This window comes from Macroventuria anomochaeta (genome assembly GCF_010093625.1).
Source record: "Macroventuria anomochaeta strain CBS 525.71 unplaced genomic scaffold BU25scaffold_11, whole genome shotgun sequence".
NCBI classification, from domain to species: domain Eukaryota; kingdom Fungi; phylum Ascomycota; class Dothideomycetes; order Pleosporales; family Didymellaceae; genus Macroventuria; species Macroventuria anomochaeta.
This window is the reverse complement of record NW_022985372.1, coordinates 11,510-23,637: the sequence shown is the minus strand read 5'-3', so window position 1 is coordinate 23,637 and position 12,128 is coordinate 11,510. Positions and strand designations below refer to the sequence as shown.

At 51.9% G+C, this 12,128-nt stretch overlaps 5 protein-coding genes across 5 annotated transcripts; 3 read left to right on the top strand and 2 right to left on the bottom strand.

The window, feature by feature from the left end:
• Positions 1 to 233: 233 nt before the first annotated feature.
• Positions 234 to 3,161, top strand: BU25DRAFT_364767 (Thg1-domain-containing protein). The gene is made up of 7 exons (XM_033703800.1): positions 234 to 530; positions 623 to 712; positions 852 to 983; positions 1,040 to 1,084; positions 1,144 to 1,316; positions 1,365 to 1,558; positions 1,610 to 3,161. Exons 1-7 carry the CDS (start codon positions 517 to 519, stop codon positions 3,002 to 3,004), a joined length of 2,043 nt encoding a protein of 680 aa, XP_033563069.1. The 5' UTR covers positions 234 to 516; the 3' UTR covers positions 3,005 to 3,161.
• Positions 3,162 to 3,996: 835 nt separating this feature from the next.
• On the bottom strand, positions 3,997 to 5,320 carry BU25DRAFT_465836 (glycoside hydrolase family 10 protein; the record flags this gene model as incomplete). Its single annotated transcript, XM_033710666.1, has 3 exons — positions 4,819 to 5,320; positions 4,310 to 4,785; positions 3,997 to 4,259 (listed from the first exon to the last, which is right to left on the bottom strand). Exons 1-3 carry the CDS (start codon positions 5,025 to 5,027, stop codon positions 3,997 to 3,999), a joined length of 948 nt encoding a protein of 315 aa, XP_033563068.1. The 5' UTR covers positions 5,028 to 5,320.
• A 411-nt stretch (positions 5,321 to 5,731) lies between these two features.
• BU25DRAFT_389742 (Metallo-dependent phosphatase) lies at positions 5,732 to 7,416 on the bottom strand (the record flags this gene model as incomplete). Its single annotated transcript, XM_033704534.1, has 5 exons — positions 5,732 to 6,201; positions 6,254 to 6,375; positions 6,423 to 6,593; positions 6,702 to 7,207; positions 7,257 to 7,416. The coding sequence occupies 5 exons, from the start codon at positions 7,414 to 7,416 to the stop codon at positions 5,922 to 5,924; spliced, it is 1,239 nt and encodes a 412-aa protein (XP_033563067.1). The 3' UTR covers positions 5,732 to 5,921.
• Positions 7,417 to 7,896: 480 nt separating this feature from the next.
• Positions 7,897 to 8,955, top strand: BU25DRAFT_22995 (uncharacterized protein). Its single transcript, XM_033701408.1, has 2 exons — positions 7,897 to 8,290; positions 8,341 to 8,955. Exons 1-2 carry the CDS (start codon positions 8,078 to 8,080, stop codon positions 8,782 to 8,784), a joined length of 657 nt encoding a protein of 218 aa, XP_033563066.1. The 5' UTR covers positions 7,897 to 8,077; the 3' UTR covers positions 8,785 to 8,955.
• A 588-nt stretch (positions 8,956 to 9,543) lies between these two features.
• On the top strand, positions 9,544 to 10,565 carry BU25DRAFT_22997 (uncharacterized protein). Its single transcript, XM_033701409.1, has 2 exons — positions 9,544 to 9,817; positions 9,875 to 10,565. Exons 1-2 carry the CDS (start codon positions 9,655 to 9,657, stop codon positions 10,219 to 10,221), a joined length of 510 nt encoding a protein of 169 aa, XP_033563065.1. The 5' UTR covers positions 9,544 to 9,654; the 3' UTR covers positions 10,222 to 10,565.
• Positions 10,566 to 12,128: the final 1,563 nt, after the last annotated feature.

Sequence of the window (12,128 nt, the reverse complement as noted above, 5' to 3'; positions counted from 1 at the left end):
GAGATCAACAGCGCAGGTGCAGAAGCCTGCATCGATGGTCCGCGCGTCGCGTTGCACATCCACGCATGAGCTTACCGTTGCGCAAGAACCATCGTGATTATCGTGAGTTCGACATGTTGTTTGAATCGAGTGACGAAGTGGGGACAAGACTAGCCGCTAGCTAGCGTCGATCTGCCGGCCAAATATGGAGTCAGACTTTGGAAAGGCTTTCACGCACGGCATCGTTCACTACACGGCATAATTCGCAGTGTACTCGGAGGATTCCGCGCGCATTATTCTCAGCAGCCACAAGGACCCCCAGCAGCTCTAGGTGCATGACATATGTGCATCTGAAACACCCTTTGCTCGTTGCCCATCACGTTCACAGCCTTAGTCCCGGACGGAATCTCGAACTCAAAACCACGCTTGCGTAGACTGGTCGATGGGGCTGACAGTTGAACGTCTCTTTCTTATACCTGCTTACTCGCTGTGCAGACGATGCTCCGTTCTATGAGGTAGACCACGAGACGTTGCGAAATGGCCAATTCGAAGTAAGCGCCCGTTTTCCCGCGTTGATGGGTGGGGTGCCGAGCTGCACCAGCTTGCACGAGCTGAAGAACGAGCGCGAACTAACGAGCCTCAGATACGAGTATGTACGCTCTTTCGAGCAGCCGGACATCTTGCTGTCAAACACTTGGATAGTGGTGCGGATCGATGGACGTGGGTTCTCGAAGTATGTCGCTCTTTCCTTTTTTTAAAGTCGTTAGTCAATTTGCTTTTTCGTCCAGCGCAGGTACCCGTCACACGTAGAATTCTCCGAGAGCTTAAGTTCAGGATCAACGTCAACGACAAGATTACTGACGTTCATTCAGACTAACGACGAAGTATAAGTTCGTCAAGCCGAATGATCGAGATGCGCTAGATCTCATGAACGAGGCCGCTGAGGCCGTGATGAGGGAGTTGCCAGATCTCGTGATTGCATATGGCAACAGCGATGAATACAGGTATGTTATCATATCACAAGACTCAATCGTGATGTTGGCCGCTGACCATAGAATAGCTTCGTCTTTCACAAGGACTGCATGCTGTTCGAGCGGAGAGCAAGGTACATTCCACACAGATCTTGCAAGTGATTCGTCAGGTCCCTAGCTAACGCTCTAGCAGCAAGCTCACTACAACAATTGTGTCTACTTTCACGTCGTACTACGTGTTTCTGTGGTCGAAGTATTTCCCACAAAAGCCATTGACACCACCTCTGCCATCATTCGATGGGCGGGCAGTATGCTACCCGAGTGACTCGAACCTGAGAGACTACATGAGCTGGCGCCAAGTTGATTGTTCGTATCGGAGCTACGGTGTTCACTACTTCGGCTAATCGGTTGTAGGTCATATCAACAACCTTTACAACACAACCTTCTGGACTCTTGTGCAGCAAGGTAGTATGGGACCTCAACAAGCCGAGCAACGACTGTCAGGCACTGTCTCAGCGGATAAGAACGAGATCCTTTTTAAGGAGTTCGGCATCAACTACAACAATGAGCCTGAGTGCTTCAAGAAAGGCACGATACTTTATCGAGATGTATGTCGAGCATGAAGCTTTCTCATTTGGTCTCATATGCTGACACAACAGTTCTTCCCGGTAAATGTTCCGCAGTCGAATCCAACAACAGCCACAAACGCTACCGAAGATCCCATTTTCGCTCAGCCTCGACCAACGCGAACGCACTCAAAACCTCTGTCGCAAGCAAATGACCTGACAGTCCCAAGACTGCAGGAATCTCCGGTCTTATCCATCTTTTCAGCGCCCCCAGGACCGACTTTTCTCTCCACAGCTTCGACGCCATCGCCACCTCCATCGCCACCCAACCTGCCAGAAGACGGCTACCCAAACCCACTTCGATCTAACCCCGTCAGCCCTCGCAACAACATCTATCCGCAAAACTCCTTACCACTTTCGCCGCCCTCTACTGTCACATCACCAACGGGCAAGCAAAATTTCTCGTCGCTGACGCCTTTGCCGTTGTCACCACTGATCCTGAAGCCCAGCACAAAGCCGCCCATGTCTCTCGATGCACCAAATCCAACAACGCGTGCAAACTTCTCGCCTGCGGCTCCCCCAGCAGGGTTTGCCGGCTCATTCGCCGAGTGCAACAGATCACAGGGGACGGCGAAGCCTAACTCGCATTCGGCATCAGCATTGATGTCTGTTCCAGGGCCTTCGCAACCCAAACTCAAGCATCGCTCACCCAGCCTCTCGCAAATTCAAACGTACCTAACATCTAGTAGTCAACCGTCGATACCACTACGGATGTCCAGCATCCCGGCCAACACGAAGCCACGCAAGCTGTCGTTGCAACACCTGCGATCCACCTCAAACCTCAGGACTAGCAACGGGGAAGAGACAGAGAATCTTGCGGGTCCTGCGCAAGGAACGATAACACCTTCCAGGGCCAGTCCGCCACTGAACTGTAACAAAGAGCTGCCAAGCCCTCCTATGGGTGAGAGAAGAGTGGTCAGTGACCCTGACAAGAGGAAAGGCAGAAATGGGTGGCAACACGATGACCATCCTGGCATTGCTGAATTGCCAGCCACTTCCGCGCGTCACTCTCGCCAACAGTCACAACCTGTGCCATCATCGAGCGAGTGGGGCTCTCATGCGCAACTATACAACAAGCTGCAAAGTTCTGTACCTAGCTCGCGATCAGCAGTCGAGACGGATGGTCAGCCCATTCCACCATCGAAGGATGCTTCACGCTCAAGACGACATGCGCCTACGAAACCTGAAGCTAAACCTGAAGCGGGCAAATTCAAAGACATGTCGAAGCCGGCGTCGACGGAGAAGTCTCGCGCTCCTACAGCGGGCAAGGAAGCCAGCGACGGGAGGTCTGCACAGATGAGTCGGACTCAGAAAGACAAAGACAGAAAGAAGCGAAGCAAGGCGAGGATCATCAAAGAACATACAGATCTCATCAAGGATGACTTCTGGGAGAAGAGACCGTGGATTTTGAGTGGCAAAACAGGATAAACGAATGCCCAGCCAGATAATCACAATGATATGAGTATTCTGCATCACGAAAAGGTCCCTGGGACGCATGCAAACGTTCTTGTTTGTCTCTCGGACACTAGAACGCAGTGGAATCTTGCATCCGCACCAGCCTCGGCAGCTTGCCAGGGAAAATTACGGCTGAAGTCAAGTGTGATTGACTCCATTAAGAGATCCATCTGCCCGATTAGATGAGCATGTATGGATTAAGGTGGTACGACCACCCCCGAGAGTGGGGATTGTGCGTTTCGAATTTATATTGCGGGGCAAGAGCACTTGTTGCATGGCTGAATTCGAATTGCGCTCGACAGGACCAGATATGTGTAGGCGTTCATAATGTCGTGACTCAAGGATACGTCTGGGGGGTTGTCAAGAGCATTCATGATTAAGGCGGAGCAAGCGTTTGTGCTCGTTTCTTGAAATGGAGAACAGCTGCAATGTCTAACTGCCTAGTGAGAGATCCATACACATCTAGGGAAGGAGCGTTTTGGCAGTCCACATGTGGTGCAATCATACCCTCCAAAGGATAAATTCGGCATGCGGTATCAACTTGCGGACAGCACAGATCATGCACGTTACGATAGATAGGAAGCTTGGGTAGAAGCGAGTACCAGACATCCTGTTCCTAAGGTAGAGAGGGATTTCAGGTTGCTTGGAGCGCAGTCACGACTGATCGTACCTTCGTTGAAACCGAGCGGGAATACACGGGGTTTGCCCTAGAGACGAAGCCTAGAGATTACGTGCTAATATTGCCCGGAGGCAAAGTTCCCTACCTCATGCGTAAGCTGATCGGCGAGCCCACCGATGATAAACCAAAGCACTATGAGCTCGTTGGCGATGCATACATCCATGGCATCATGCACGGGGAGGCATTCGATAAGAGGAGCTTGACTACAATCAATCTATACTAAGAGCGCGATAAGAGAAGGTTGTCAACGGTTACAACTCAGAATCTCGTGGGCAGCGTCGACTCACTAGAGCATTTTCAACCAGTCGGCAATAGCGTAATACGCATCCATCGGGTCGCAGTTGTTCTTGAAGAGGGTCTTGCCCAAGTTTGCCGTGTCGCAAACACCCCAGACTGTAACACCCACGCAACTTGCAACGTGATAGCAGGCCGCGACAGCTTGGATGTACCCTTGAGGATTGCGGCCTTCGATGTCCAGCTCTGTGATCGCAACTTCAAGAGCGGCTTTAGCCAAAGTCCTGAGCGCAGTCTCCACGGCAGCTGATGCGCCTACACAAGTATTAGCGAAGTTTTGAATAACAAATAGAATGTGGACTTACCGGCTATCAAATGCGTCTGCGAGCCAATGCCATCAATGGGAATGCCCTCGCTCCTCCATTGCTTCACCTTATCGACAAGGCTACCTGGCTGGGACTTGGCCCAAGTTACGTTGTCGAGACCATAGTCATTGATATATAGTTTGGCATCTGAGTCTGCTTTATGGGCGGCACGGAAGGCAATGCCGACGTACTCCTCCCCAAGAACTTGGTAGAACTTGGTGTTCTTTAGACCGACCTTGTCTAGTTCGAAGATCTCGTTCACCACGTCCCAAGACCTGACCCTGCCCTTGAACCTCGAGACAACTCCATACACGTGGTCGTGAATCACTGTCTTCATGGTCTCCTTGTCGTTGATTTTTTGCACCCAATCAGGTACATCTTCACCCCAAACTAGCGTGTGGCCTCTGACACTCTTGCCATTAGCATTAGCCCATGACACAAGCTCATCGGCAGCTTCGGTGGTGAACGTGCCACGGCTGGGCTCTGTGTAGGACCACTTCATCAAGTACTAGTTAGTGGCCTGTCCAAAGTTTTTCTCCATCATGGCACCTATCTTGTCACCTCCTTCGCTGAACTTGTTCTTCTCAGCGGCGGCACCGAAGTAAATTTTGCCAACGCCACTGAACAAGGTGTCGACGCTTCGGTCTGCCTGGCGCTCAGCCAACAAAGGCGAGACCGAGGCAAGGAGCGGAGCGGCGAGGAGGGGAAGGACCTTCATCTTGACGAACGAATCGAAGGTAAAGAGATGAAGGGTAGAATGCGAGGGATACAACGCGAGGGATACAACTGGGAACTGAGTATAGCTTTATCGGTGGTCAAAGAATCGACTACAGATGGTAATCCAACGGTCAAGTACCATAGCGTTGGGCTAGCCCTCATCTCGTCTCCACGTGCTAAAGATATCGGTGGTGGCCGTGCAGTGAGTGTCCGCTGCAAAAATGCAACATCATGCCATCAGGTCGTACATAGCTCGTATTAGCGTGAGGACTCTGGGCGTAATACTTGGAAGGCATGGTCGAATAGAGTCGTGGAGGCATGCAAATTCAGCAACAATGAGTGTGCATTGTATAAAGTGTTGTTGTGTTAACATGATGTGATAATTGGAGAGACCGCCAGAGTGACGAACAAAATTCTAAAACAGGACTTTGTTTCGCTGTAAGGCTTCCCGTGCTAATGAAGCTTTTGAGGCGCCGGCGCGGATCGGGAAGGCTGCGGTTATTGTCATTGGCTCCACTATTCGGGTATTCTTTTGGGAACGGGATAAGCTTCGAGGCTCTTGACGGGATTTGAGGTATACGAAGCTGAGCCTTTCGGCAGGTGCAGATGCTGCATTTGATGGATCGCGCTGTACATGACCAAGTCGACAGGCAAGCCTTCGTGGAGTCAGGTCCAGCGCTAGTCACACAGACTATTCGTTTACTGGTTGTATATTACATGTACATAGGTATTGCTATCCGCAGGCCTGGAGGTAGTCGTATCCATCGGCCCCATTCTACTCGTATATGATGGCCTCAATTCTCGCAGGCGTAGCATGTTTCGAAACCAGCTTTGCAATCTTCTCTCGCCAATTCCTGATCATAGCTATGAGCTTCGACGCCGACGCGGACTTGTTCTACAAGCCAGTGCTCTTCAGTTTTGCCACTGGAGGGTACCTATCTGTACCATAGGTGGAGTTTAGAGTGACTCGACCAGACACACTGCCGTCTTCGAGCCTAATGTACGTTTCAAGTACATTCTCGCCGAGCTTGTCTTCCTCGACGACGATTTGTCGACCTCCGCGCGTCCACTCGGAATAGCCACCGTATCCAGAGTGTCGGTTGAAGCAGAGGTTGAGGCCATTACCGTTCGCTGGAGAGTTGTTGGGCAGATCCTTGGACCACTTCATGCACCAGCTGGGAGGCAGTCATTATTATATTGCACCGAGAGGCAAAGGCAATTGCTTACTCTACACCATGATCATGACCAGAGAAGACGCCCATGAGTCCCTCCGTCTCGACGAGCGCCTCCATAAAAGGCGTGTCGGCGCCGTTGTAGTTGCAGTTGTTGTCGCTGTCGCAAACCTCACCCTGTGGTATGTTAGTCATGCCTTTAGGTTATTAGCTCTGATAGTAACCTGGTGGCCAATCAATTCTTCGTTAAGACCCGGGGCAGTCGCTGGCTCGCGACCCTGATCTTGATAGGCCTGAGTGGAATGAACAGGGATATGCACGAAGGCCAAGCTGGGAATCACTCGGCCTTGTTGCTGACGAACAGCGTCGCGCGTAAGACGGAACCAGGACGTGACCTAGCGGAGGCAGTCAGTCACGAATCGCACAGTGAATAGCGAGCCTGCTGAGGGATTCATATGTCGACGTAGACACCACCCAGAAGATCGTCAGAGCACTAAACTGACCTTGTCGTCTACCCAGCCAGCCACTGGCACGTCTTTGCCGTTAGCATCGACCTTTCCGTAGTCGCGACCGCCCTTGCTGTCGAAGAACCAAAGCATCATGGAGAGCTGCGGGTTTCCACCTCCAGTCGAAGCGTAGACTGGAATATAGTAGTTGCTTGTGCCGACCTGTTCGTATGGACCAGAGACTGAAGAAGTGGTGAGGGACAATCTCTTCCCATTCTTGCCCTTGATATTGCCCCACATGTACTCGGACATGATGCGAGTGCTGCAGGTCTTGGACATGTCGTGATTGCCAAAGGTGGCAGCAAATGGCATGTTGCGATCGACAAGCGGCGCGGTGACTTGGTCGATGAGGGCTGTCACATTCTCCGGCGCGACGAACTCGCAAGACGTGAGGTCACCGTTCAGGACTACGAAATCCGAGTGCTCATTGTCGAGAACCGAGTTCATGACTCCGACGGTCTTCCAGTCGGCGTCGGGTCCCTTGCCTCCCCCAGTCCATGACGCTGGAGTAATCAATACGGTTCGGAGATCAGGTCGTGGATAGCAACTCACGTTCGCCGAAATGCAAGTCGCTGAAGACAGTGATTGAGAACTTCTTGTCGGCCCCAAAGCGGACCCCAGGATAGTCAAACGTGGCTCCTTGGCCGAACTGTAGCAGCGAAGAGGCACCTGCTGTCGAAGATGCAAGCCACAGGAGATGTTCCCGCTTCATGGTGACTGTAAGTGTAAAGCCGATGATAAAGGTAGATACAATTGCAAGACAGCGGGAGGTAGAGAGCGAACGAACGCGGGTGGAGAGGGAAGAACGCGAAGGTTCTGCGTTAAACCCATCGTCGCGCAAGCTCGAAGTGAAAGTGAAGGAAGAGCGGCGCGCGCCCTCAAGGAAGGACATCGTGGTGAACGTGGAGCCACGAGGCAGAGAACAGCAAGTGCGGCAAAGGTATGAATGCACCGATCTTGCCCATCGTAGCTACCCAAATATCTGACAAAACTGTATACTTCCAGGATCATTCGAAGCCAAGTCGAAACGAGTCTGTTGGGTTGAGGAAGAATGTTGAAAGACAAGTCGTTCGTGAGTCGAGTCCAATGCGGCTAATGCGAGCACGTGCCCAGTCTATCGATCATGTGCAGAACCACTGTCTACGAATCCTGATAGATAGTTCTGGGGTTCTTCGCGTGTTTGCGATACTCAGACGTACATCCGTACACGCGGCTGGACTTATGAACCGGGTCGTTGTGAAGGAGTGGCTTGTTGTTGTTCAGGGTTCCAGTAGTCCCGCATCGAGCGCCAAGACCACCCCACAAAAAAGTTCGAGGAGGGAAAGAACGATCGTTCAGCCGTCAGCACTCACCCTACCAACTTCGCACCAACGATGAACGCAGAAGCATATCTGCGCAAGCAAGGATGGCAAGGATCCGGCCACTCCCTCGACGGTGAGGGTCGTGGCATCAAGAAGCCACTCCTCATCGCCCACAAGCAGGATCAGCTCGGCCTCGGCAAGAAGAAGGCGGCCTACACGACAGACGATCAGTGGTGGATGCGCGCTTTCGACGACAGTCTGAAGAATATTGGAAGTGGTCAGGAGGTACGAATCAGCAATCCGATGACCCTTGGCACGACCTGACATACGAGTAGAGCACCCTCAGCCAGATCCAGAAGAAGGGCATCAATCGTGGTGGCTTATATGGTTTCTTCGTGAAGGGAGAATCGATTGCCGGCACACTCGGAGACTCGGAAGATAGCTCGACAGCACCCACCGACGCTTCAGCTGCGCCATCTGGCACCAGCACGCCCGCCACCTCAGCCTCTGATAGCGAGCCAGCCAACAAACCTAAGGACAAGAAGAACAAGCGCAAGCGGGAAGCCGAAAAAGGAGTCAGCGAGAGCAAGAAGTCGAAGAGCAAGAAGGAGAATACATCGACCGACAGAAATGCAAAAAAGCTGGCGAAGAAGATCGCGAAGCTCAGCGTCGACGAGAAGACAACGTACGAGGAGCGCGCAGCAGCTAAGGGCCAGACTCTCGAGATGTATGTTGCACGGCGCATACAGAAGAAGAACGATCAGCGCGCAACTCGATGATCGGTCCTTGCCCGCGTTCACGTCACCGTCATTGCGCTCAACGTGGCCCACTCGTACGGCCATCACGTCAACACCGATTTGAGCGCACGCGATCATGGTACACAGGGACTCCACAGTGCGCACACCAAGCCCCTGAAGACGGACACGAGGATCAACGGACAGAGACGCGAGGAGGTATTCAAGGGCCAGATATTGCATGGGGAAGGAAGTCACGCATGGCCCTACTCGAATCTAGGGACATGGACACACTGCTGCATAACGTATGCCGGCGGATTCCCTCACTCCAATTCCTCCGATTCGTTATGAGCATCTCAAGCCGTATCCTGCTGCATCTGCAAGCGGATGTGGCCAAAGCGCCAGCCGAGGTCCGCCAACAACGGGACGGGGTTCTCAAACACCATGAGTTTTACGTCTACATCGCAGGCTATTAAATCGCGATACTGCATAGCAGTAAGTAGCAGCCCTATCTGGTATTGGCAGCATATGGCAGTGCCCGGTGAACACTTTGTGCCCTCTAGTACACACTTGATAACAAACGAGGCAATCAACTGTAGTCACGAGAAATCGCTCTCGAGCTTACTACCGTCATCGAGTATCTCCTACTCCTTGCGTCTCAAGATTGACGTCTCAAGTTGCCTCAGGTATTGAGTAAGATTTTCAGTATGATCTCCTGGTGGCGCGCATGAGCTTGTGCCCCTTATTCTCGATGTGCCAGCGTCTATAAGCTACGAGTACAAAGTACAGCTGCCTGAAGGCAAATATCAAACAGGCCTGACGAATACAATCATTCACTTCTTACTACCTCATTTCTGATCACTGTATCATTGTACCTCCCACTGCTGGTCCAGAAAGATCCTCATAATCACCACTATGAAGCTTTTCACATCGCTCTTGTTCGCAACCTCCGCATCAGCGGCAGCAATTACAAGTCGACAAAACGGCAATGGTGCTCTTCAAAGAGGTAGACAAACACTAGTGTTGAAGGAAGTTGGTGGCGTCGCTGGCAACGAGTGCTTGACATTTCGCAACAATGGTGCGCACCTGTTCTTGTCGACCCCCTCCTCTGACCTCGACTGACTTGGCATTGCAGGCGAGATTGTGGACGCAGCATGCGTGAACACAGCCGCAGATCGCCAACTTACACCTTCCACCCTCACCGGTGCCGATGTCCTGGCAGTGCAACGATCGTTCTCGAACGGCTTCCGCCCTGATCTGGTAAATACACAGGCGTGTGTTGGTTTCAACGGCACACACTTCAAGGCGCTTGACTGCGCAGACAACAACCTGGATCCTGTCAGTTTCCAGAACGGTCAGCTTGTCAGCGCGAGTGGGGCGTGCCAGAGTGGGCACGATAATGCTGCGCAGATTACGGTCGATCCGAGCGGACAAAGCTGCGCGCAGTTGACGAGTATGACGGTACAACCAACAGCGCCATGAAACAGGAGCACGAAGAACAAAGGTGCATGAAAGAGACGAACATCATGTGTGGCGCCTATGGATCGGTGCTTCTGCTCCTGTGTCTTTGTTTTTTTATCGACCCACTAACCATTAACAGCCACAACAAAGCGCGATGAAGCGCTGTTAAATCGTCTCGAGCGGTGGCACTGTAGCAGTAATCCACGAACTACACATTCTGCACTTCTCACTTCTCGAGTCACTGACCGACTTCATCTCGTACTATGCCTCATCACAGAAGCTTACCCTTCTCTCGTCGCCACGAGTTTCCCCAAGACCCACCGCCCTTGCCTCTGTCAACGCTATACTGTGACGCTGAGCAGCACAACCTCGACATGCAAGCTGAGAACGACAACCTGGTCTCGTACATAGAGACTTCAAAAGACTTCACCTGCGGCTTGACAATCCTACTTAGTATCTTTGCGATTCCTGCGGGGATCTTCCTGGCAAGATACCTAATCTATGAAGCCATGCTGCCCCTGCGTCTCGATCTGCTCAAGTGTCAGTCCGATTGCGCGTTGGCGATGGATACGCAAATACTACCTCGGTGTGGACACAACGATTATCCGTCAGCTAATCCTGAGGCCTTCAGTCCAAGCTGACTTCGAGCTAGGAAATTATTTGTGCGGCAATCTTTTGGGTTGATGGTACGAAGAGCCCATCAATATAATGAAGCATGGTTCGGTACCGAAACCAGGGCAAACCATGCGAGCTCTGCGCCTCTCCCCACAGCACGGTGTCCTTGTGTTGAATCGATTTGCAAAACGGCGCTTCATGGGTATCGAATATGTCTGGCAAACAGACTCGACGGCATTGCTTGTCGATGGCAGGCTGCTTGTCCGCATTCGACAGTTCCGGCCAATTGCGCACCTATATCACCACGATCCAACTTGGCTCGAGGGCGTGTGCCGAATTCATCTGCCCACATACACGAGAGAGGTTTCTGTACTAACAACATCTCACGAACAAGATGGTGAAGGCATGCAGAGTACTATGCGACGACACCAAACGACAAGGCTTCGTGCACAAAGGACACTAGTGCAAACGGTGTCCAACCGAATACAGGACCAAGATCATCGAACGAGACTCCTCTGAACGTCGAGAAATCTACGAGAAATATAGGAGAAACATCTACCATTACGTGATGTGTGTCTCGCTACGTTGACTGCGATCGGTGTGATTCGCCTGACGAGCTCGAATGGAAGTCACTATCATCGTGGCCTAGGGAGCGTCCTGAGGGTGAGTGGGGCCCAATGACAAAGAAAGATCACACAATACCCACGATCGACTTGACGTACATGGAGATTATATCCGCACGCTTCAAGAGGGGGCTGACTGAACCAGCTCTTCTAGCATACCAGAATGAATTGGACTGATATCGAGACGAACGTTGTCTCACTTCAAACGGATTGTAGGGCTGTTCCTCGGCGTAGGGGACAAGTCCAATAAACATCTGCAATGTGTGTTACGTTGTCGTACGCTGACAAGTATCCTCTGGGATTGCAAACGTATCGTCAATCTCCTGGCTGTGCACAATAGACATCGGTGCGTCGGCGCTGCTGCCTGGAATCTACGAAGAAGTATCGGGGTCGGATCAGAGAGTCCATGTATGCATATGCAGCATGGAGGCACAGCAAAGCTTGATATCAAGTCAGAAGCTTGTTCGAGCTGATGATGCTCAGATCCGAGCGATTAAATCTTGTGGTCGAGTCACCCGGTCTGGCCTCCGAGTGAGCTAGCCTCATGTCCGCGCAAGACAACCTGTTTTGTTGCCGCTTTTGATGTTTCATGGACAGTTAGAAAGAACCATTTCCTGTTGTTCTTCATGCAACCACGATGGTCAGGTCCTTCCGATTCTGGCCGCTTACGATGACGTCAAGTGTTGTGAT